General features: G+C 38.8%; 1 protein-coding gene and 1 long non-coding RNA gene across 4 annotated transcripts in view; one reads left to right on the forward strand and one right to left on the reverse strand.

Annotated features, from left to right (window-relative positions):
• Window positions 1–16,846, forward strand: part of LOC145554510 (uncharacterized) — a 35,832-nt gene extending 18,986 nt beyond the window's left edge. Inside the window, exon 2 of the long non-coding RNA XR_014090471.1 lies at window positions 16,654–16,846. This is a non-coding gene — a long non-coding RNA (uncharacterized LOC145554510). The remainder of the gene's footprint in view (window positions 1–16,653) is intronic.
• porb (P450 (cytochrome) oxidoreductase b) lies at window positions 5,332–25,335 on the reverse strand. Of its 3 annotated transcripts, none has more exons than XM_008425450.3 (16): window positions 25,181–25,335; window positions 21,395–21,578; window positions 15,210–15,258; window positions 14,774–14,902; window positions 14,435–14,587; window positions 12,292–12,416; window positions 11,303–11,392; window positions 11,056–11,154; window positions 10,718–10,834; window positions 10,498–10,616; window positions 8,995–9,176; window positions 8,729–8,878; window positions 8,393–8,654; window positions 7,157–7,302; window positions 6,764–6,849; window positions 5,332–6,653 (listed from the first exon to the last, which is right to left on the reverse strand). In XM_008425450.3, exons 2-16 carry the CDS (start codon window positions 21,562–21,564, stop codon window positions 6,509–6,511), a joined length of 2,022 nt encoding a protein of 673 aa, XP_008423672.2. In that variant the 5' UTR covers window positions 21,565–21,578; window positions 25,181–25,335; the 3' UTR covers window positions 5,332–6,508. The 3 variants fall into 3 exon arrangements, with proteins under 3 accessions (XP_008423672.2, XP_008423674.2, XP_008423675.2); XM_008425452.3 differs by lacking the exon at window positions 25,181–25,335 and adding an exon at window positions 25,083–25,102; XM_008425453.3 differs by lacking the exons at window positions 21,395–21,578; window positions 25,181–25,335 and adding an exon at window positions 18,192–18,767.
• Window positions 25,336–25,804: the final 469 nt, after the last annotated feature.

The raw sequence follows: 25,804 nt of genomic DNA on the forward strand, positions 1-25,804 counted from the left end.
AGTATTATGAAAATACTGATAAAGAAACACACCCAAACAGTTTAAACACCAGGAAGGTAGTAGGTGTCTCTACACTTGCAATAGTTGTCTACATTTTATGTTACTACAACCACAATTGTGAATTGGGATTTTTATGCAACAGACCAACAGCAAGTAGTGCAGAACTGGAGGAAAAAATAATAGTGTTGAAATTTTGCATACATACAAGTGTAAACTTGTATGCATTCCATTCAGTGAACTCTGTAAAGTGACTTTTTCACTTACAGGTCCTTCTCAAAAAATTAGCATATTGTGATAAAGTTCATTATTTTCCATAATGTAATGATAAAAATTAAACTGTCATATATTTTGGATTCATTGCACACCAACTGTAATATTTCTGGTCTTTTATTGTTTTAATACTGATGATTTTGGCATACAGCTCAAAGTTTTGAGAGTGACACAAATATATTTTCACATGATCTGCTGCCCTCTGGTTTTCATGTGTGTATGTCAGATGTTTTCATCACATACAGAAATACAATTGCAATCATATTATGAGTAACAAAAGCTTTTATTGACAGTTAGAATGAGTTAATGCAGCAAGTCAATATTTGCAGTGTTCAGTCCTCTTCTTCAGAATCTCTGCAATTCTCCTTGGCATGCTCTCAATCAACTTCTGGACCAAATCCTGACTGATAGCAGTCCATTCTTGCACAATCAATGCTTGCATTTTGTCAGAATTCCTGGGTTTTTGTTTGTCCACCCGTCTCTTGATGATTGACCACAAGTTTTCAATGGGATTAAGATCTGGGGGGTTTCCAGGCCATGGACCCAAAATCTCTATGTTTTGTTCCCTGAGCCAGTCAGTTATCACCTTTCTTTATGGCAAGGTGCTCCATCATGCTGGGAAAGGCATTGTTCATCACCAAACTGCTCTTGGACGGTTGGGAGAAGTTGCTCTCGGAGGACATTCTGGAACCATTCTTTATTCATGGCTGTGTTTTTAGGCCAGACTGTGAGAGAGCCGACTCCCTTGGCTGAGAAGCAACCCCACACATGAATGGTTTCAGGATGCTTTACAGTTGGCATGAGACAAGACTGGTGGTAGCTCTCACCTCGTCTTTTCTGAACAAGCTGTTTTCCAGATGTCCCAAACAATCGGAAAGGGGATTCATCAGAGAAAATGACTTTACTCCAGTCCTCAGCAGTCCACTCCCTATACCTTTCGCAGAATATCAGTCTGTCCCTGATGTTATTCCTGGAGAGAAGTGGCTTCTTTGCTGCTCTCCTTTAGACCAGGCCTTGCTCCAAGAGTCTCCGCCTCACAGTGTGTGCAGATGCACTCACACCTGCCTGCTGCCATTCCTGAGCAAGCTCTGCACTGCTGGTAGCCCGATCCCGCAGCTGAAACACTTTTAAGAGACGGACTGGCGCTTGCTGGTCTTTCTTGGGCGCCCTGAAGCCTTTTTGGCAACAATGAAACCTCTCTCCTTGAAGTTCTTGATGATGCCATAGATTGTTGACTGAGGTGCAATCTTTCTAGCAGCGATACTCTTCCCTGTTAGGCCATTTTTGTGCAGTGCAAGGATGACTGCAAGTGTTTCTTTAGAGGATAACCCTGGTTCACAGAAGAGAAACCATAGACATAATATATGAGAGAAACAGTGATGCTTCTTCTTCTTCTTCTTCTTCTTCTTCTTCTTCTTCTTCTTTATTTTTTAACGGCAGCTTGCATCCATTTACGTTGCACTACTGCCCTCTATTGACTCCTACCATCTACACCTCAAATTCTTTTAGGGTTAAGTGTTTTTTAAAAAACGAAAAACATTCTTTTTTCCCTCAATACTATTCAGCTGATCGATCACCTTCATAAATTTCAATTCCCTACTAACACCTCGTTCCGTTTTTAATAATCTTCTTTGGCTTGCATATTTTCTACATTTAATCAAAACATGTTCCACTGTTTCTACATCATCACCCCATCTACATAAACCAGTAAGGTGTTTCCCCACCTTAAAAAGAGTTCCATTTAGGAAACTATGCCCGGTTCTTATTCTATTTATAATTATTCTCCTCCCTCCTGTTTATTCCTCTGATCCTTACTACATCCACTGTATTTTGTATCCTATATAAATGTCTTTTATTTCATTTACCCACCTAGCTTCCCATATCTTCTTGCTTTCTTTCCAAATTATACTTTTGCCTTCAGATTTAGATAACTTTATTTGCATGTTAATATCATCTTTTTTAATCGCCTCCTTAGCCAGCCTGTCTGCTCTTTCATTCCCCATAATACCTACATGAACAGGAGTCCAGAATAATATAACATTTTTATTTTGTTCACATATCCTATGATGAACCGCCATAATCTCATATAAAATATGTTGATGATTTTTTGTACGTCCCTTTCCGATACTCATCAACGAAGATAAGGAGTCACTACAAACTATTATTTTATTCCTATTAGTTTCCTCCACTCATTCTAAAGCTACTAAAATAGCACATAATTCTACCGCGAATACACTCAAATAATCAGATGTTCTTTTTGAAATACTAATCTTTAATTCAGGAATCACTACGGCTATACTGGTTGCTTCACTTTTGGGGTCTTTCGACCCATCAGTATAAATTTGCAAGTAGTCATTATATTTATTCTGCATTTGATTAAAAAATTCTTGGCAAATATCTAATTTGCTTCTTTTCTTAATATTTGTTAGTGTTCTGTCTACATTAATATATTTCCAAGTCCACGTAGGTCTCAAAGGCCACAATACAGTTGGACTAAATTCCTTATAATATATATTACAAATTTTCGCTCTATCATCCCCAACCCACCCAAAGCTATCAATTTGTTTCTTTCCTCTTTCCCAACACTTTTCTAATACTTTCTTAACCGGGTGATCTGCATCATGTCCTTTTAAACTTATCCAATAATTGAGCATTAGCTGCTGTCTTCTAATGCATAATGGCATTTCTCCTGACTCTACTTGTAAAGCACATATTGGCGTTGATTTAACTGCCCCTAAACAAATTCTCATTGTTCTGGCTTGAATAACATCTAACTTTTTTAACCTAGTTTTGGCTGCTGAACCATACACCACGCTCCCATAATCTATTCTTGATGTAATTAGTGACACACATATATTTTTTAGGGAATCAAAACTTGCACCCAATGACAATCCTGCTAAACACCTCATAATGTTTAGAACCTTTTTACTTTTCTCCATAATATGTTCTATGTGATTTCCCCAAGTTAGTTTCTTACCAAAAACTACACCCAAAAACCGAAACCAATCAACCCTTTCTAACTCTTTCCCATATAAATGCAACTTTTTATCAACCCTTATTTTCAATTGAAAATTTAAAGCCCCACTTTACCCCCCACTTAGCCATTTTATCTATACCTTCCTGGAGTTTAACAATAAGATTTTCCTCATTTCTTCCCCTTTTCCATAATGCTTCATCATCAGCAAAAAGTGACTTACCAAAACTGACAGATAATTCTTTTAAAATGTCGTTAATCATAACTGAAAATAATGTTGGACTTACCACACTTCCTTGAGGGGTTCCATTTTCTATTTTACATCATTTCGAAACATGATATCCTATTTTAACTTGAATATTTCTATCTCGTAAAAAATCCCATATCCAATTAAACATATTGCCTCCTATACCTATCTGATGTAATTTAATCATTAACCCTTCCCTCCATAACATATCATATGCTTTTTCCACATCAAAAAACACAACAACAGTTTCCTTATTAATCTGAGCTTGTCTAATATCATCCTCTAAACATAAAATAGGATCTATCGTTCCTCTCCCTCTACGAAAGCCACTCTGATAAGGAGCAATTAAATGTTTTGACTCCAAATATTGTATCAATCTCTCATTCACCTTCCTTTCCATCAGTTTAAACAGATTAGATGTTAAAGCTATTGGTCTGCAATTTCCAGGGTTACTATGATCTTTCCCAAGTTTCTTCAACGGAATAACAATAGCTTCTTTCCACTTACAAGGCAGTCTCCCCTCCTTCCAAATCTTATTGTATAAAATTTATAATTTATTTAAAACTTCCTCACTTACATGTCTTAACATAATATAACACACTTCATCTTTACCTGGAGCACTAATCCTAGTTCTATCCAAAGCTCTTTTCAGCTCTCCAATAGAGAAAAGATAATTCATTAGATCATTATTATTCTTTCTTCTTAAGATTCCATCATTTTTTTTAGTTCTCTCCCTTCCCTCTATTTCATTAACTGATCAATTTTTCCCACTATGTATCTCCACAAATGTTCTCACTAACATATCAGCCTTTTTCTTGTCAGTTACAGCTACTGTCATTTTTATTTAGTATAGGATAACTCCATTCCCTTCTATTTTTTTGATCATCCCCCAAACATCCCCTAGTTTTGTACTACTGCCAATTATGTCACAGAAACCTCTCCAAATTTTTTTTTGGGCTTCTTATTGTTTTCCTGACTTTTGCTTGTGACTTTTTATATTCAATTAAATGTCAAAAATTATGAGACCTTTTGACCAATTTAAATGCTTTATTTCTTTCTCCAACTGCTTTTCTACACTCTTCATTCCACCATGGAACTAACTTTCTCCTATTTTTCCCTGATGTTTTTGGAATAGACTCCTCAGCAGCAGTTAAAATACTCTGACTAATCTCTTGGTTCATACTTTCAATGCTCTGATCATTTTGAACATTTAAAATGTTTCCATCACATAAGTTATAAAATTCCTCCCAATTTGCTTTCTCAAACATCCACTTTTCTCCTATCATTTCAGTACTATGCACCTGGCCCATCCTTATTTTGCTGATTATAATGTAGTGATCACTACCAAACGACTTATTTTTAACTTGCCAATCACATAATGGTAAAAATTTAAAAACATTACTTTCTCTTCCACCCATATTTCAGTTGCAACATACTCCCAAATCTCTTTTCTTCCAATAATTTTATACAGAATACCTTCCTTAATCAAAGACACCCTCCCCCATTTCCTTCTTCTCTATTATATCTAACTGCAATATATCCATTGTTTTGAAATCCAAAAAAGGCCTCAGCCAAGTTTCCTGTATACAAATTATATCAGGTTTTTCTTTTAATTCATAAACTGTTTAAAATCTTGCATTAGAGGCTGTTGCTTGGCATCATTGTTTCAGATGCCCTGCACTTACCGTATTATTGTACTTTACATAAATTTGGCTGAAATTGAAACCAACAAGTTTCACATCTTGATCCAATTTGCAGATGGACAGCAGAGCTTTCCGTGTTCAATATCCAGTTATCACAGCTGACGGAGCCATTTGCCTCCAAGGAAAACATAATCCCAACAAATTAGTCCAATTTTATTCATTAAAAATGCATGCCTCCATACAAATAATTACATTACAAAGTGTAATGGCAAAAAAAGTGACAGCGTCAGATAAAGTGTCTCTTTAAGATTTTAATTTTCTAAAAATGTAAGCATGGATGAAAATAATTATACAACGTCATGGTTTTAATGCAAATGTCTTACATAAGGCAGAGTTTAAAAAAGGCACAGACTGAACTTCAGATGGTCGGCTGACCTCCATCCCCCCCTTCATATGTTCTCAGACTGACAGACAGCGCAAACACAATATAAACTCTTGGTTGATGGTCTATACATGGTGGTACATGTAAAGCAAGACAAAAACATCACAAAAATAGAGTTCTCACATGAAAGTTCAATCCATATTCCTCTGCAGTATCTGATGTATAGAAAGCCATCATTTCAATGGTGATACTTTATTTCAAATGTTTCAGACAGGAGACAAATGGTTTTCTGTAAATGATCACTTTTGAAGTTTCCGTTACAAAAATGATTTCGAGGTATCTGCATTCAGTTCCCTTGTCAAAGTACAAAGACAGACATTAACATACCAATGAAGCGGTTTTACTTTTAGCAGTATTTTACACATTTAAAGTACTTGAAAAGCACTACCAGATCAGCTCAGAGAAACTGAAGTCAGAGCCATTTAATGTGAAATCATCTCCAGCTAAAAGGTGGAAAAACTACAGATTTCTCAAATGGATGATCGAGGATCCATTTGCATCCGACACTCTGGGGTGACTCAAGATTCTTTATAAAGACATTTGATTCCAGCGGGTTACTTCTTCAAATCTTCAAACTTTTAAAGTTGCAGCCAAAATATTTTGTATTTATATAAAGAGACTCTTGACGATCTCTGGGAGCCAAAGAGGTAAATCTCCGTGAGGCATGACAACACGTCAAAATGCAGGAGTTACAGAAACATGTGATGCAGGAAGTGAAGGTGAGAAATGCTGATGTGAACACCAGAAGTGGCTGAGGTAGGGTTTGCCTCATCATCCTCTGCTACCTGTAGCCCTCATGAACCAGGGGAGGAGGGGCATGCGAGCGAGACTTTATCGTTTTCATATTCAGTCCTGAAGAATAAACTGCAAAAACGGGAACTTTAGGACTACCACATCAGAAGTGAAGAGTAAGGCTTTGCGCTGAAGGCTCTTTAGCTCCACACATCCTGCGAGTAGCGTCCCTTGGTCATCAGTTTCTTGACGTAATCTGTGGCCTGGGTGCGCGTCATGCTGCCGTATTCCTCTGCGATCTCGTAGAAAGCCGTCTGCACGTCTTTTGCCATGTTCCTCGCGTCGCTGGAGAATAAAGCAAACCAGGTGTAGATAGATTATTCACAAAAAAGGGGTGCCAAGAAAAAAGAAAAAGCCCCCCATGCTTTAGGTGTTTTTAGATTTTAGGTCATTACCCGCAAACGTAGATATGAGCATTATCTGTGTGGATTAGCTTCCAGATGTGTTCCTTGTTCTTCTTCAGATGATGTTGCACATAAACCTGGAGAAAATGGGAAAAGAAAACATTTTCAAGCTGTGAGTTTATAAACTTTTGATATATGAAAACATAAACACATGTACTACCACATTACACAACAGTGTACTATAAAACTCGGTATAGTACAAGTAGTAAAATAGTAAAGAGCAGAAAATCTATGTTTGCTATTGATAAGTTTTAATAAATTATTATACATGTTTCACTACCCATAAAAACCTAAAGCAACTTTTAACACAGTAATGAAGCAAAACCATCTCAGTTGCAGCAGCTTGGTAACCTCTAGCTGCAGCAGTCATGTAGACAGTCTGACCTTATGATCCTGGTCTCTGGAGAAAGCAACATTAAGCTGCGTTAAGACGCTGTTCTTCTCTGCCTCCTCCAGCTCCTCCTGGTAAATATAATCCTCGTTTTTGTATCTGCAGCCGAAATACATCACCGTCTCTCCTACTTCCTTCCCTGTGGAGCAAAAGCATCCGTGTTACATTTAAAGATACATTTTTGAAAAGGGACAAAGTTGGCAAGGTTGTTATAGAGAGAAGGGACTGGATTTATTTATGTTTGAAAAATGTTTGAAAAAAAAAAAAAAAGACTGAATTATCTTGAGTAACTCATCTTAAAAAACTCGATTATCTACAATCTTATTTTAAGTAATTTCAAAATGCAAGACAGTTAAATACTGCATTCACTGCAGTTGACAGGAGTTTAGAGCTACGCATGAATTAGCTTCAATACCTTCAAACAGCATACAGATCAATTCATAACAGACAGTTTTGATGGGTTTCAGTCGGCTGCTGAAGTCCCCATTTTCAAACTATAAGTTGTTTAAATACAGTTTTTATGTCGAAGGAGCTCTTTGTCCCATTTTTTCAGGATTTGACAAGAAAGTTAACTGACCAGCTATAAATTTCCTCCCAAAGCGCATTTAAAGCCTCATGTTAATAGACTTGTAGTTTTTCCTAAGGATAATAATGCCTTTTGTTTTCCCTCTTTGGGTGCAGTGCCAGCTTTTAAAAACAAATCTAAAACCTGACTTGGTTAAAACATATTTTCTTTAGCATCTATTTATTTGCATATTGTCATATTTTTAATAAGCTTTTATTCCTCCTATATTTTAATTTTAACTTCAGTTATTCAATCAAGTTTTTATCCATTTTTTCACTTGGAGATGTCATTCGAGTTAACCAATCAGATTTTAGGGTTTATTTAATGAAATGACAGTTCAAATTAATTCATGATGGACAATAGCACATAAAGTTAATTAAGATTCTAATAGATTTTCACAGTTATTTACATATTTAAAATAGTATTTTTTAACATATAAATAATCTCATTTATAATAATATTGGTTTATTTACATGTTGTAATGTCGCACTCTTGGCTTTTGATATTTTTGTTGCAAGGCTTCTTTTGGACTGGGGAATTTAAACGAGGACAAAAAAAACAAAATCCCCGTCCTTCACCTGATGTTATCATGAAATCACACCAACAACAACAACAACAACCACCACAGAGACCAACACTTTGAGACGGAGAGATGATTGAGCACCTTGCTGTTTGAGCCAGCCTCTCTCCTGGACGAAGCCCATGAAAGGAGCGATCCCAGTGCCGGGGCCGATCATGATCACTGGGTTGGAGGCCTTGAATGGCAGGCGGAACTGGGACTTGCGGATGTACATGGGCACGGTGGACTTGTGGCCGTTGACGAGTTTGTTCTTCAGCCAGTTGGTTGCGACTCCCTTGTTGACGCGACCCGTCTTGGTATTGTACTCCACCACCACGGCACAGATGTGGATGCTGTTGGGGTGAACCTACAGGGAAGAGATATTTTATTAGGAGCCGTCGAGTCATTTTCAGAATGTCTCATCTGTAAAGGGGTCAGTACTTTAGACGAAGAGGCAATGGAGTAGTAGCGAGCCTGGAGACGAGGCAGCAGCTCACACAGGTGGTCGATAGGAGGCTTTAAGGAAGGCATATCCTCCAGAACGGCCAGGATGTTTCTGCAGGAGTCCAACACCCAGTTCTGGTAGAGAGCCTGCAGACAATGACATGGGAATTAAAGAAAAACCCTTTACTCACCAGCAAAGGCAACGTGACAAAATCTTGGTGGTTTTGGGATTAAAAGTTGCTCTGAATCAACTCGTCACCGACCTTGCCCTCGGGAGACGAGGAAGCCATCTTTCGCATGTTCTCCTGCTCTTTGGGGTCGGAGGCGTACTGCGCCAGCTCGTACAGGACGTTGGTGCGGGGAGGGTTTGTGATGTCCAGGTAGTGAGTGAGGGCGGTGCGGTAGGTGGTGGGACATGGGAACGGATGCTTCTTGTTGGACTCCTCTGGAGACACATCACAAATCTGATTAGCGTTTCCGTCAACAGTCCACAGTTACGGCCGTTAGTTTTGTAGGGACACTGATGTGTTTTGTTGGTTTAACATTTTCATTTTCAGATTCTACTGGTTTCTATGCTACACCGAAGAAGGATTCAAAACATTAAGACGCTTCAGAGGTACACAAATATGTCTAATATATGAATAATTCACTTTTCTACACAGCTTTTTCTGCCGAGGGTCCAAAACTTCAAAAGTCTGATCTGAAACACTATTTATCCTTATGACAAGCTGCTTCATCATGTGAGGCAAATCCAGTCACACAAAGATCACATCAGGATGCAACGTTGTGAGCCAGACTCTGACCAGACGCCCCAAACAATCAGAGAAAATAACTTTACCCCAGTGTTCAGTAGTTGAGCTGTGTACCTCCTACAACATTTCAGCTTGTCCTTGATACCAGCTGTTTAAAACTCTTGAATTATTGTGCCTCCACTTGCTAGTTTACGCTTCGCAAGCTCTGGCCTGCTGGCACCACATTTCTGCAACATTCCTCGTTAACACAGCAGGTCTTGATGCTCAATTCCAATGTTTTACTGAAATCATCATACTACTAATTAAATGCCACCCCAATCAGACTTCTGTGTGAATGGTTTATGTCCTCAAAGAGACCTGAATGCACAGAAGAAAAACGCCGACATCACAGCAATGCATTATTAATGAAAGTAATGATGGATGGAACCATTTATGGATTAATTTTGAAGTTATTTAGTCAATAATATTGCCACAAAATCATAACACAAAAGAAGTTAATAAAAAGAAAGCACATCTAACAGAAATGGCCTTTTGTGGCGCACCGACTGCAACAACGTAGTCAGATATAGAAGTGGTGTGATTGTGATGCAATGCGCTTCACTGACACACATTTTTTCATAATTATAATTTTCAGCCATTGCTTATGTCCATTGTTTATTATTTACTGCGTCTCCCTGCTGCTTCTTCTTCTGTCATGATATGACCATTCATATTACAGACGCTCTGAAAACAACCGGATACGCATCAGATTTAGCAGCAAGTTCATCATCTAAAATAAAACAATTTGAGATGTCACAAAAAAAAAAAAAAAAACACCCCAAAGTTTCTGCAATTATGTCACTAAATCATCAACCTTTTAAACCTTGACTGTATTTTAAAACATCAACATGCAGTTGAGTAACATGCATTCGAAAGGATGACGAACCAAGTCTAGATTATCAGTGAAGGATTTTGTGATAGTGTGAAGGGGAGGGGCTTCTGTGGCCAAGGTTCTCTACGGAGGCAATGAAATACCGTCAAGGTTATTGAGAGAGATAACCACATCAAGGTCCACGCCAAGGATCTCTCCCAACTTGTTCACCAGCTCAGAGTCGTTTGTGGGGAAAACGGCGACGTGGTCTCCTGACTCGTATCTGAAATGGCAGAATGGGATGTTTAGACTTTGAGCGTCAGGCATAAACCTGAAACTATGAAGCCGAGTTTGTCCTGAGAGACAGTTTTCCAGTGGCCTTGCCTGATCTTGGAGCCGGTGATGTCCAGCTCCAGGTGCATAAGGTGTCTGTCGCCAGCTTTGTTTAGTTTACGGTTGACAGTGACTGGAGCCAGGAATGGGTTCTTGGAATCAAAGGGTCTGTAAATTAAATTAAATATTTAAAATAAATAAGGATTTATTTAAAGCAAGACAAAAAAAAGTAGAAGTTTTAACTTTCTTTGTGAGATGTTTTCTGTAACCACGAGGGGGCTCAAGGTTAATTTTTATTAAGCGAGTTTTGCAATAGACAATATATTACTGTAGGTGAAAAGCGACAAATGACTGAGCTCAGGGGACTCTGAGGGCGCGTCTGAACTTACGGCTTTTGGACTTCAAAACTCTTCAGGCGACCAATCTCTCCTGTGTAAACTTTGTTCATGTTGACGTCAGTGTGAACCTTCAGCTCGTACTGCCGAATGCTGCATGGCAGAAAATCGGGAGACTAAACATCAGCTCATCATACACACAGAAAGAAACAAACTCAATACCAAGTGTGAGAAAAGTACAACTCGGGAGAACAATCATGAAAAATGAAATATTACAAAAACAATTTGACCATGAACACACCTGGACTCATCTCCTGACGCCTCCACGCCAAAGTGCTCGCAGACTGCCGGCCAGAACTGCTCTCTCCAAGAGATGAAATCCTCCTCAAGGCTGAAACCAAGAAACACAACAGGAAGTTTAAATGGAAATGTGCCGACCAGGCTTTTATTGGAAAAGAATGTGTCTCGTTTTCAGCACATAAGTGAAGTAATAATTTTCAGCTTTTCTGGACTGACGTTTCTGGATAGATGGATGAACGGTACTCAAAAAGACAGAAAATGTGCAGCAAGTTCCTTGATAGAAATTATAGTTGAGAAAAGAGGAAAATACAAAATTATTCCCAGTTTTTTTAAATTTTTTATGCCAGCCTCCACAGATTAAAATTTATTGAGTTTAAGAATCGTTTCCAAGGGAGTCCTTATCTTCCAGAACTTGATCTGCTGATCAGAATAACTTCAAATATGTTTCAAATCTGTTTTAGCGAGGTCACACACCAGACGATATTCCCCCAAACTGTCTTTGTTTTTGACAGTGAAAATCATATTGTGTCTCTGAAAGTTTAAATGTATTTTACTCAGAATTATTTGTTAGGACTTTTTGATAAATGTGTCCCTTTGATAACAAAGGGACACATTTGTTATCAAATGTGTCCCTTTGATAACAAGGGACACATTGTTATCAAAGGGACTGTAAGGGGGGTCTTACAGTAAAGAAACTGTAAGAAACCCTAACAGTTTCTTTACTGTTAGGGTAAAGAAACCTTTACCCTAACAGTAAAGGTTTCTTTACTGTTAGGGTAAAAGTAAAGAAACCTTTTTGTTTTTATTTTTAAAATGTTGAACTTTGGTCGTTTTCGTGAACTGATATGGAAAATTATGAAAAATCAAAAACATTTCCCACAGCCTCAACAATAAAGGCTGGTTTTTGATCAGTAGTGGCAACTGACACGATTAAAAAGTAATATACTGACTGTACACAAACCAGTCTTGGACATTAACCAGAATACTCACTTGCCATCATCATCACCCAGACCAAGATCGAAGATGCGCTTGGCTCCCAGTTCTTCCAGCCTTTTGTCTACATAGTTTCCCATGGCGTTGTAGTGTTCATAGGTCTTATTGCCCAAAGCAAATACCTGCAGACAGACAGTAAGAGATATTGGAGGATCAGCACATAGTTCTGGCATTTAAGAGCAAATAATCTCTTTAATTTAGAAATTCATAAGCTGTTTAAGTTGTCGATCGAGTGAAAATGCTCTTGAAATCGTTGAACAAAAATGATACACAAGTGAGTGATCCTCAGAAAAAACTCAGTAGGCTATATTTTTTTCCCCTGAAAGTTAACATTTTAATTTACTTTGATCTAAACACTAACATTTTTAATAAAAGTATGTTTTAAGCAGAATTTAACTACACTTATTATGCGACTTTGTGAGTAACCATATTTCATCTAGTGTGAAGGATGGAAAAAAGATCTGTTTAGATTGTAAACATGCCGACTCAAAGAACCCACAACGATGGAGCCTTTTCCAACAAACTGGTTTCAACCAGCATTATCCCAGCATTAGCTTTCTGCTGGGCCAGAAAGAAAAAAAAGAAAAAAAAAAGAATTTCATGAGGAGTTGGAGGCGATAAAGCAATAAAATGTCAGATTAGTTACACAAGCTGATGATTTTTTACTCGTCTCTTGATATAATCAGATGATCAGAAATCAGCTGATTGGTCCTGTGAAGCATTCACCAGCGCTGCTGGTTCTTTAAAACAGCATTAATGAATGAAGGTGGTGATGTTATAGAATCGGTTTGCAGGGATTCTGGGAAAACTAATATTTCTGAGGTAAAATTGCCTCCATGCACTACAATTTCCCACAAAACCCCCTGAATAAAACAGGGCGAGGATCAAACAATATATGAATGAGACGTTTATAATGACTTAATAACATGGCTCTGACTTGGTGGTGGAAAAGCAAGTCGGTTCTTTTAGAGGACAAGTTCAGAACTGGTTCTTGCACCACAATCTTTTTGGTAGTTATTTAATTTCCCTCTGGGATCAATAAAGTATTTTTGAATTGAATTTGAAAGCCCTCAGTGATTCTGATGGAAATGGATGCAGAGTTTGTATTGAACTACCACCATTTCCTGCAACTACACCCACGTTTCAACCTTAAAGGTGTTAAAAGTGTTAAAAACCACAGATCATTTTCCTTCCACTCGATAACTATGCACTACTTTGTGTTAGTCTGTCACATAAAATGCCAGTAAAATGTATAGAAATTTGTGGCTGTATGGTTTAGGGTTTGAAGATGTTTTCATAGCATTGAACACATTTAAATAATTAGCAAACTATTAAATACTCTGTACTTTACTGTACCACAGCTATGACATTATTCACTAATAATCTCCTCTGTAGAACTTGGAGATCAATATTCATGTTTTTTTAATTTAAATAAAATAAAACCAAAGAGGCTGCATCCTAAGCACAAGTCCTGCTGCAGTTCATAATGTGACTGAGACAAAAAAATACAAACAGTTGTACAAGATGTAAGCACAGCTTCTTGTTCTCATACAAAAACATCAGGAGGATTAGTTTAAACCGCCAAGTGCAAATTTAGGTCTTCTGCATGTTTTTAGTGGAAAAAAACAGAACCTAAGAAAATAAAGTGCCTTTTGCATACTGCCGACATTTTTATTAGCCTAAATTTGTTTAATCAAGAGAGAGTTTGTAACACAACCCAGCATGTAGGTGTGTGGGATTTATCTTTAAAGTCAGTCCAGGCAAGTTAATGGTGAAAAGTCAAAGAAAAAAATATATATATAAAAGCACAAAAATGAACTTATTGTATCCACAAATATTACAACCTTCAGAATAAACAAAATCATAAATTAAACCTTCCTGTAAAGTACAGTCTTTGTGTCATAGAAAAGCCTCTCTTGGTATATTGAATCATATGGACCTCATCCTCTTTAAGACACAGAAATAAATATATAATGATGTATTTAAATGATTAATAATTGCAGCAAAAGAACATTAAGACAAGGATGTCAGAGAGGGCCAGTGTTGCGCACAAGCAGCATTTCACTCGGCACATCAGTGCCTCATTCCTGCATCATTACTAGCTTATTTTTTTTTAAAAACCCTAATGATAATGACTCACAGTGTAGTTCAGGCCAGAAAGGTTTTCATCATCATTCTCCTGCAGCCAGTCATAAAAGTCCTGGGCGTTATCAGTGGGATCTCCTTCTCCGTATGTGGCCATGCAGAATATAGCGAGAGAGTTCTCAATCTCAGCCAGACGGCCCAGTTCCCCCTGAAACGAGGCGAAGTGCAGACATTAAACACAGCACAGATAAAAAAAATTAAAAAAAAACTTGACCGATTCCGTTCATCTGGAAAAGAACTGAGAGGAAGTTCTTTCCGACGTAAATTTTTAATTTAGCACGTCATTTTATGTGACCCCTGCAGTGCAGTGAGTGGATTCTCTGATGCGGGTTACCATGCTGTACTCCTCCGGATCGGCAGCCATTCCTTTCATGCCGTAGCGCTGGGCATCTTTGGCGAGCCTGTTGGCAAACTCCTCAGCTGTCCCCGTCTGAGAGCCGTAGAAAACTATGATGTTCTTCCCCTGAGCGCAAATTGACAAAAAGGATGTTTACATTTTGCACACGGGAGGGCAGATTATTGCATATATCCCGTCTGGTTGCTAGGCAAAAAAAGAAATATTTACACGTGCTTAAATGTAGCAATGATAACTAAAGGCTCATCTACAACCCTCATGGTATCCAAGTCATTTGTTGCTGAACCACAGGATTCAAAACCAGCCTCATTATTTACAGTCCTGGCTTGGGAACAGAGGACCACAGGAGTCTGAGCAGGAGTTTTGAAATCTGAATCTACATGTGTTAGCAAAACAAAAACATGGAATCACTCACAGTTTTCTTCATTTTCTCGACGAAACTCGTCTCCCGGGTGGTTTGTGTTCTGGAAAAGAAAGACTGTTTGAGTCTGGCTGCCAGAACATTTAAGAGGCGAAATTAATTGTACAGTTTCTTAAACACCTTAGCGAATACAACTGCTGCTGCGCACAAACATGTAGGAATGACCTTTTCAGATTTATTTAGCGATCGGTCCAAGTGACAGTAAACCTCATTTCCGTGTTCTGACCTGCGTGTCGATTCTCAGAGATTTGACCTTTTTACAGGCTAAACCCAGTACATCTGGGGAACACGGAAGCACGTGAAGTTCAGCGAAAATCAATGAAACATTTACTGTGTGACAGATAAGGATTTATCTACAAAGAACAGGTGGGAGAGTAATTACCAGTGAGATAGCACCTGGTACAATGTTACTGTGCTGGTTCAGCTGCTTAGCCATGTTCTAGGTAAGCACCGAGTATTGAAGAGGAAGTGATCTAATCTCAATAGGGCAAATGTCATGGTAATCTAGACATCTACACTTGGGCAAAAATAATCAGTGCATTGATACAGATCAAAACAGCGTGTGCTGGCCGATGGTTGGTAAGGAGGAGCTTAGGAAGCTAAACCTATTAAAAGCTGAATAAAAGGCAAAGTCGCTACAATGAGCATCAAAGAGCAGAGCAGACACCTGCAGATCGCCTCCATTGATAAAAGATTACAAGGAAAGTGACTTTCAGGCTCACAAAAAACACAATGCATTTTGTGATTTTTTTTTTTTTTTTTTACAACAAAAGTGTAGAACAAGATTGCTGTGCTGTCATTGAAGCTTGAAGTACAATAAATTTGAAAACAGAACGTTTTAAAAGGAGAAAAGCTGCGTGCAGTTCAAGCAGCCACTCAAGCCCTCGAGTGCCACTGTCCTGCAACGTTAGGACGCATCGCTGCTCCAAACACCAGAATCAAACGAGCAGCTGAAGAACGCGTCTTTGAAAAGTTGCTGATATGCAGAGGAGGTAGTTTAGTCTTTGGATTCAGGTGTGTTTGAGCAGGGATACATCCAAACAGGACTGCTGATTCATATTATTATTTTAGCAATAGATTATTCGATCAATTATCGATTGTTCAGACAAAAAAAAAAAAAGCCACATTCTTCAGATTTTTCATTTGACCATTAAGCCCATTTTGTACAATATTAAAAATACACAAAAGATGCTAATAAACTATTCAAATCCCTCTTAAGATAAAAACAAACAAAAAAAAAAAACATTGTATCGCCTAAAACATAACAGCATTCCTTTAGAGTACGTTTGACCAGGATGATTGTGCAGCTAAATAAAAAAAAATAAAAAACATGTGAAAAGCTCAACTTTTTCTGTTTGACTTGACATCAATACAATTGTGACGATCCCCTCCTTTCCAGTAGGTGTCTCTAGTCCTGTGTTTTCTGGTTTCTTTTCAGGAAGCGGGTAGATGGGCCATTAATTGTACTCGCCGGCAGATGATAAATACTGACGTGTAGTCAGTCACTGTCTGCTTGTTTGCCCTCCGGACAAGACCGGAACGAGCAGCATTGGTCCACACTTCTCTCTGACTGGCTGGCTTGATCTCCCGGAGCGTGTTCTGGTCATCAAATAAATTATTGTTTCTATAGATCCGCTCGTCTGTCTCCCTTTTTTGTCCTCGCCTTTGAGCTGGGCGTGACAACAATGTAGGGATAATCTGCTGATTAATTTTACAATTAACCAATTAATAAATGGTGCCCGATAGGAGGATTTTACAGCATTCGTACTGGATTAAACTAAAACATTGGAGTTCTTGGTAAAACATTTTTACAGACATGTTTTTTCCCCAAACAGTTTTGGCTTCATCATTTCTCCGAGGGTGCCGTTTTTTCAGTAAATCGCATTTTCCTTTTTTGAAGTTTGTATAGTCCAGGTAATGATTATTCGATTACTAAATTAGTTTCACAATTATGCCATTAACTAATCAATTCAATTAATTGTTTCAGCCCTACATCCAAAGGTTTCCGGATACAGGAGGACTGGAGTTGTAGGCCTCTGGAGCCGAGTATTGACTCCTGATTACAGAAACACCTAATACATCAAAATCATGATTATAAAGTCATAAAATGAATTGACTATTGTGCAGTCATGCTGTCTTGAAAGTTGCCGTTTATGTCCACCTTATTTATGCAGTCTAACGAGAAATGAACAAAAAAAACACAGATTATTAATGAAATCCTTTCCAACGTGGTTTACAGTCAACATTTGCAACCGACAGGAAGTTGTTTTTGTCATTAATGGATGGACAGAGAAACCTCGCTGTAATGACAGCTTTTTTTTTTTTTGTTTCTATATACAGGAAGCTCTGAACTCATAAAAGCTCCTCAACCCCCCAAAAAGAAAACAAAAGACAGAAGACCATTAATGATCGACTCCTCCTCCTACTGGTTATGTTGTTACTTTTGCTGTCTGGACTGCTTTTTAATGTTGGTGCCATGACTGAATGATGCGATTACGTTTTAAAATATGATTGAACACAAGTGCTGCATGCCGTTGAGAAGAAATTGTGCATCCTGTGTGAACAAAGCCTCTGAGGACGAAGTGCAAACCCAGAACAGTGGGGATTTCTCTCACTTTAGCAGTGAGAAACTTTAAGCTGGAATTGTTTCATGAATAAAATAAAATCACGATGGAAATGTGCAAATGACCAGAGCGGGAAATGATTAAGCCCGAGAACACTTGATTATGAGCCGATTCGATTACGTTTGCAGATGAACAGATTTAATCTCCGTCTCTTCTGCAACTTTTCTGAAACCCGTTATGTTTTCTAGGACGCAGTCTTAGGTTAAACTAAGGTTGAACTGCACGCCTAGTGTAGCGTTTCCGTCAGATTCAAGTTTACGAGGTTGGAATTCATCTCAACAGAAGAAATACGAATGAGTCGAACGACCCCTCAACGATGGTTTGAGGCGGTAAAAATAAAAACTTTACTGACCTCTCAGCAGCATCTCTCCTGTCCTCTGGCAGTGAGAAGACACAGCCCATGACATGCAGACATGTAGCTACACACTTGAACTAGCACTGCTCTGTAGGCCAAGCCAACAGCCACAATGTTCAAAGTATAAAAAAAAAAAAAAAACTCCAAAAGCATAAGATGGAAAAGTGAGGTAGGCGGATGGATACAGCAAGGGTCTGAAGCTCAGCCAGCCTTCACATTCACCTCCACCGCAATCTGAACTCTTCCTCTTCCTGCGCCGCTCTCTGAAACCAGTGGCGTCTGAAACGCGTTCACTCAGAGAGCGCGACCGCCGTCAGCCTCTGCCCACCGCCGGGAAACACAATGGTGGGAAACTGACTTTCCCATAAAAACGCAGCCGAGCTGCAGAGCCACAGTTTCTGACTCACGCGAAACACACACACTGAAATGATCAGGAGCTGGAAATGCCTTCCTCCTCATCCCCACCCCTTTCCCTCGGCACTCTGAAAGGTGTTGGGAAGGAAAAGGTCCACAAAATCCATTCTGAAAATTTGACTGGTTATCAGAGAAACTTCTGTGGACCAGTGAGGGGGGAAAGAGCTGCGTGTTGTTTTCCTCTTTTTTTTTTTTTCTTTTTCTCCCCTGCCCCCACCTCATTGGAGGAGAGGGGAATGTCATTGCTATGGCAACCTCGTTTATCATAAAAGGATTGCATTTGTGACATGGGCCAATAGCAGTGCAGCTCCGACCAGACAGAGACTGGAAAGAAGAAGAAAAACGTGGCTCTGGGGAAAGGAGAGTAAAAAAACTAAGGCAGGGAGAAGAAAGGGCTGCTTGTCTTCTGCCTCAACTTTCCACTTTTGGACAAAAGGAATTGGCTCGCTCTCCAGAGAACTTCCAAAACGGGTTCAGGGACGAGGGAAAAAAAAAACCTCAGGAAACAGATGAAAGACTACACCCCCTTGTAGATAATCACTGGCCCTTTAAGGGGAGGGGAGTCCAGCTCCCTGCTTCTCGTCTTGATATTTGTTCCCTTCCTGCATCCGTTCCCTCCAGGGACTCGTAGAGTCGGGTCAAACAAACTTTTAACTCTGGTTAGAAAGGTTTCTAAAGTTCAAGAAATATCAAGCTATAAAAAATAATCATGGAAATAAAGGAGTCTTAGCACTTCACCCTTGTTTCCTTCACAGTACAAAACACTGCAACAGTCTCATAAATGTTTCTTTTTCTTTCCAAAACCACAGCAAGGAATACGCGCTTTTAACAGCTTAACATTTTGGCTTTGTAAAACCAAACACTAGAACATAATTTTTACCCGGATTAAGAAGCAAATTTCCTTTTTGCTGCACTACCTCGAGCTTATATGATCTTTACCAATCAGTTTCCAAAATGATAAACATATAGGCCAGCTTTAGAGTATTGAGCCTTGTCATCTGCCGCTTTATTCATTTTCCACTCAGTTTCAGTTTGAGATCTGTACCTTCCTTGGTTTGATGGGATTGATGGAATGAAAAATAATGTCCAAAATTTCGTATCCATCCATCTATTTATGACAGAGGATCTGGCCAGATGTTTGAAATACCTTCATTGACTTGTAGCGATACGGAGGAGCAGCAGCTCCACTCTGAGCTCCTGTAAACTTTAAAGCCAAGTCCAGTCGTCCAGTGAAATAAACCCAGTTCAGCCACTGATATCCAGGATCTGATTAATGGTTGTCTTCCCAAGCGAACCTTTTTTGACATAAATGCCAAAATAAGGTGTAAAGTAAAATTAGAGGTTTATTGTTTATACTTAGACCATGCCTCACACAAGAGCTATTTCAGCCTGTAACCCTTTACACAGCAATACCAGGAATGTAGCAGCTGCTACAGGCTTTGTTGAGGGTTTTTTTTTCTTTTCAAAGAAACAAAAAAAAAAAACTCTGCGTAAAAGGAGTGTCCAAAAATGTGGCCAGTGTAGGGAGAGTTCAATGTAATAAAGCCAAGCCTCTTTCACTCCCTATTAAGTGATAAAGGAGGGGACAACGGGCGGGAACAGAGGAGGACCCGCAGGCTTGGACAAGAGAGAAAACATCAAGCAAATCAGATGAGTTTGTGTCAAAACAGCCTGAAAGTAAACGAGGAGGCGGAGAGAAGCAAGGGTCACAGCTGGTGAAACATTTACCTAAAGCGTCAAGCTGTGCACACTCACACACATGCTTCAATGCCTTACAGTGCCAGCTTGAAGAAAATGGCCTTTGCACACAAATTTGTTGGGATTGCCCTTAGAAGTGGGCTGACCTAAAAGATACGGCCACTTGCATCAAATAGACTTTGAGTTGTAGATCACCATTTACAGTCTACTCCACTTCTACAACAGTTATAATGAAAATAAATTTAACTCAGTTTTTGTAAAGTGCTTCAGGGCAATACTGTGAATTGCAGCAATATAAATAACCTGAACTGAATTTAACGTTTGATCAAACCCAGAGTGAAGTCCTAATAATCTTTACGATCCAAACACCTTCTGCTGTACCAGCATTTATGTTCAACTATAAAAGTTTTTAACTGTAGTCCGGCAGCAGGATGGAACCGTTTTTAAAATTAAATATGGTTTTTACATATTTGTTAAAACTGTCACCATGTTGATACACTATAATTTCAGACAGAGAATCTGTGAAAAAGAAAAACAAGTTCCTGTGCCCCATCACTGTCAAACATGTTTATTTTTTTTTATAATCTGCAACTTTAAAGAAATGCAGTTTTAAAACTTTAATTCATAAACTATACTATAAAACACAAGTTTCAATGACATAAAAACCATACCTAGACTTTTAATTTAACAAGATAGTAGCTGCAGAGTTACCCCCAGTTTATTATAAGCCTGGCGGGCCACCAGGCTTTACTTATGCCCCCACCAGGCTTAGCATTACTTAAGTCTTTTTTTTTTTTATATGTTTGCATTTTTTAAAAACTTTATAGTTGATGTTTAGATATTAATCTTCCAATAACAAATAAATATCTTTTTTTTTAATTTCCTGTTAACTTTAAACATTTTTTAACTCGTAAACATGGCGGCCCGCTGGATGAATGATTGCTGTAGCACCCAACTGCCAAGCTTAGCAAGTTTTCTGGGGAAACCTTGAGCTGCATATAAAAAAAGTAAATTGCATGATGACGTAGTGAAGATCTTCGACACCGCCTTGAATTAAGCAGAACAGAAAAATAAATACACAAACTCACGGGGTATCAAGCTTCTTAAACTCGGGGATGGGCTCTGGCTGCTTGCGGGACATGAACCAATAAATGACGAGGCCCACAATCAGAGAGAAGAGGAAGAGGTCCAGGTTGCTGAAGAGAGGCTCCTCTTCGCCTGCGGTGTTGGTGGCGGTCTCTGGGTCCATGTCGGCCATCTTGGCGCTCAGCGCTACAATACGAAAGAGAAGGAAAACATTTTCACTAAATGAAGGATTACTGAATACATGCAAAACACTTGATTCCTCTGTAATACCTTTTTATTTGACTATTGTGCAAGAACAAATTTCAGAAGTTCAAAAGAAATTTTTTTTTTAAAAAGCTATACATTTCTGGAAATTAAGCAATCTGTGAATGCAATCTGTGAATGCAATCTGTTCGTTACAGCCTACTTCAGCTTCACGGCTCAACATCCCTGAGGATTCAGGAAATTCCTGAAGGGAACATGATTGCCAACATATGTCGTAAAACACAATGAATGCTTTTATGCATAAACTACTGGATAACGTGCCTTACATTCGGCTCTGCACAACCTATCATTGTAGCCCAGTGTCCTGGATAAGCGAGGAATCTCCTGTCGTGCACCAACGACATCAACTCCTTTCACGCTGAGCAGGAGAGGACATCGTGTTCTTTCAGTTAGGGACGGGAAAACAATGAGTACAGGGTTGGTTTTTTTTGTGGTTTTTTTTCTAACCTCCGTATTTGGCTTGATCACTACTCCAAAAAGTGACACAGCAAAAAGCAAACAAAAAAAACAACAAAAAAAAAAGAAACATGTTAGACAAAGTGCTGGCTCTGCACATGTGCAGATTGTTGCTGATTCACTGAAACATTAAGTAAACCAGTTTATGAGCCGCCTGCTGTTCATTTTAGCAGGAGCAAAAGTCACAGTGGGCTTAGGTTGCGTAATGACGTCTGGTTTGGACAAAAGAAAACTCCTTCCTGTAATTTCTGTATGGAATACGTCATATAGACCGTTCTATGGAGATATTCACCTCAGAAAAAAAAAAATTCTGGATAATATTTTAGCTGTTATCTAATCTGCAGCATTTAATGAACAGCTAATGAACAACAGCAACCCTTTTTTTGCAATCTTCTGATTTACATGTGATAAATGCCATCTGTTCTGTAGTCCTTTAGAGGAAAAATAGGCAAACCTTCATGTTATTAATCAGAGATACACAAGAAAAGACAGAATCTCACCTTTCCCTGAGTGGACCAAACTACACTGTGAGCCAATTCAGTATCAGTCAGGCACTTAAAACCACGGGAAACCGAAGCTATTTAAAAAGGAAATTGTATTTTCCTACATGTCAGAACATATCTGTGATTCATTCAGGGTATGAGAGAGTTGGCAGCCTTTTTACACACAAAATTCAGGTAAGGCTATAGATTCTTTAGGAATACACACCAAGTTCTGTTTTAGTAATGCCAACAATGCTAATTAGTAATACAAGATGTTAAACTTCATAATTACTGTCCTTTAAAAAAAAAAAAAAGATTAAAACCCTGATATACAGCAACTACTCTCTCATATTAGTGGTGCAACATTAGCTCTTGTCTAAAGAGAAATTAGTGGCAACAATAAACATGCTAGCAAAAAAAAAACAACAACATTGAATCCTGTCCTTACAATCCATCTTACAAGTTTTTAAAGAGAACTCGGCTTGTTAAAACTTCACAAAAAATTCAGAAATTGGTTTACAACTTCTAAAGTAATATAGCCAAAAAATATTTATGCATCAGTAGAAATCTGGTAAAATTCAGGTCAAAAATCTTAATTGGCCACCATAACTACTATCAAATTTATAAAAGATATACATGTTTTAATTATAATTACTAATCAGTAGTAATTTTGGTCTGCGGTTGCCACTAATATTGCATTAATTACCGTGTGCTTTGTTGTATGCACTACTTTGCTATAAGACATGTAAAACTTTGCTTGTTATACATGTCTTGTCATGGTTTCTTGTTTGTTTTTTTCCCCTCTTTCTGCAGGTGTAGAAACAGACTTCTAAGAGTTGGCTTGTATTCTCTTTATCCATCTCCCTCTTTCTGTTTTAACTTTTTACCACAAACCCCTCTTCCTTTCTTTTTTTTCCCCTTTTCCATTTCAGTGCCCATAGCATTTTAAAAATCCAAAGCAATTTCAATATAGCCAACTAGATAGAGCAATAATGCTTCACTTGTGACAATAAATTTGTTGGGCTCCACTTTGACATGCAGACAATTCTGAGAGCCACACTGCTGGACAGGACACCCTAAAAGTCAAATAAAACAACATAATGATTAATACAACTATAATAATGCTGTCGATAGCATTTTCTTATTGTGTTGAACTTGAAGCAGAAATATAGACTTACTGGAGTTAGTAGTTGTCAGGTAAATCAGTGTAATAGTTAGAATATGTGGTTTATGCAGTTCTACTCTCAGGTTACTGGTTGTACTAAGCTTATATTAGCAAGTGGGTCTCCTGTCATAGTGACCAGTCAGCAGTTAGCTTGCCAACTGTAGTTTTAAAACGGAGCAACTTTAATAAGAGTGGTGCATGGTCCTAACTTAGTTAATGCAATGGCTGTAAATATTTCTGGACCGTCAATTCTGCCTTTCTTGTAAGCAAGAACAAGTGTAGGAATTTTTCTAACAGCCAGCCAGTTCTCAACAACATGTGGGGAATGAGCAGAGCCGCATTATTACTCTGCAGCCAGAGAAAACTCTGGTCACTGCAACTCTCTCAAAGAACTTTAAACCATGAGATAAAATGAACACCATCACTACAAATAACCAAGTCATGGCAGCTGGACACAAACCTCAAGCATAGTTTAGTTATCTCCTTCTGCTGGATTAATTAGCAGCCCAGTAAAGGCAACCTCGGTACACCACAGCAACAAAGTGCCATAAACCATTAGCTTACTGGTTTTCATTCATGGAGATCATAAAAGACTGAAACCAGTGAGGTTGGTTCAACAAGGATAAGTCAGACCCATTTCAAACACAACTCGGTGTTTTCATTTATGACCTAATCAGGTGAGGGACAAAAAAAGTCAACAATACCCTCCCTCATCAGCTACATACCCTCTGCTGTTGGCTGACACGATCACAAGATCATGAGGTGGAGAGTTTGATTATTTATCACTTACCTCAAATAAAAGGGTTTCTACAGCTTCTGTCAAAGTAATAATAAATATTTAATTATTAGCAAGCAGATGCGGTTTACAGAGCGCCATCCTGCAGCTATAAATATGAGGAGAGAAGCAACTTTTGATTTGTTGCCAATTGTGTAACAGTCCAGACTATGACATCGGTTTAAACCGGCTTTTGTGAGGTCCCACGTGTTTTGAGCTGCGAACCAGTTTAAAAAAAAAAATCCAGTCACTCTTTGTTGCGTTATGTCTTCACCACTGGGAAAAAAATCGCATGTTGGATCTGAAACGAATTGACAAGGACCGGGCTATGACTAAGTCCTGGATTGTGAAGAGTGGCTGTGAAAACTGCACCGAACGCAAGCAAATGCACAACCGAGCTTTACATCCTGACACATAAGCGTAAATTATTCCGCTTTAACCGTGAAGCGAACCGGAGCTGCCAAGAACTAATCCCCGGTTTGCGTAACACTCAGGTCTGAAGCTAACATGTCGCTAAAAAGCTCAAAAAGTTTCTCCGCAATGTGAACCTGTGGCGTTGCGGTGAGTGTTGTCTCTCCCAGCAGATTGCCACAGAGTGAAATTGTCCGTAACAGGCTAGAAAATGTGAGCAAAGGGCGAAGCTTACCTGCTGCTCTCCTCTTTGTGTCAGACTCAGGCTGCACTCAATGCGGAAGGAAACTTTACGCCATGAAGGACCAAACCAACTCCGTCCAATCAGCGGGGGTGAGGGGGGAAGGACGCGTCCAGTCCGAGTCACTCCGTCATACTCATGTTTTCCCGTTAAGGGAAGTTACAGATCTGTTTGTCATGTTTTAGGGTGGACGTTTTGCTTATTGTGCAAGTTTTTATTCCTAGTAATTTGTGATATTTTACTATTTCGGAGCGATCAGCGCGAATCTCTAATCACATGTTATTAAATAACTGTCAAGGTGCAGCAGGCAAAGGGTCATGGTTATGCAACTCAACCAGCTGAACTGAGTTGGAAGGCAGATTCATCAAAAGCGTCCTCCTCCAAGTTAAACACTGTTTATGTTCACAATGTCAAGGACGTGAGGCTGATACAGTCCTGCTGCCTGATGTGAGGCCTTCAGCCTGCAGGCACATCTAGATTTGCTTTACTAAACTAAAATGTAAAATGTACAGCACATGTAACAACTGCCCTGCAACTTTTAGATGTGCCTCTCCTGCACCACACCTGAGTAGAATAATTAGGCCACTAGCAGGCCTCTACACAAGAAGGAGGTAATTA

This window comes from Poecilia reticulata, chromosome 13 (assembly GCF_904066995.2).
Source record: "Poecilia reticulata chromosome 13, P_reticulata-male-v2, whole genome shotgun sequence".
Lineage (NCBI taxonomy): Eukaryota > Metazoa > Chordata > Actinopteri > Cyprinodontiformes > Poeciliidae > Poecilia > Poecilia reticulata.

Excerpts from the sequence above, each read along its gene's own strand:
- porb (XM_008425450.3), bottom strand. The coding sequence starts at position 21,564 with ATGGCCGACATGGACCCAGAGACCGCCACCAACACCGCAGGCGAAGAG. Across the intron at positions 11,155-11,302 it reads GCGTCAGGAGATGAGTCCAG|CATTCGGCAGTACGAGCTGA; the intron begins GTGTGTTCATGG and ends TCTGCCATGCAG. Across the intron at positions 8,879-8,994 it reads CCTCGTCTCCCGAGGGCAAG|GCTCTCTACCAGAACTGGGT; the intron begins GTCGGTGACGAG and ends CATTGTCTGCAG.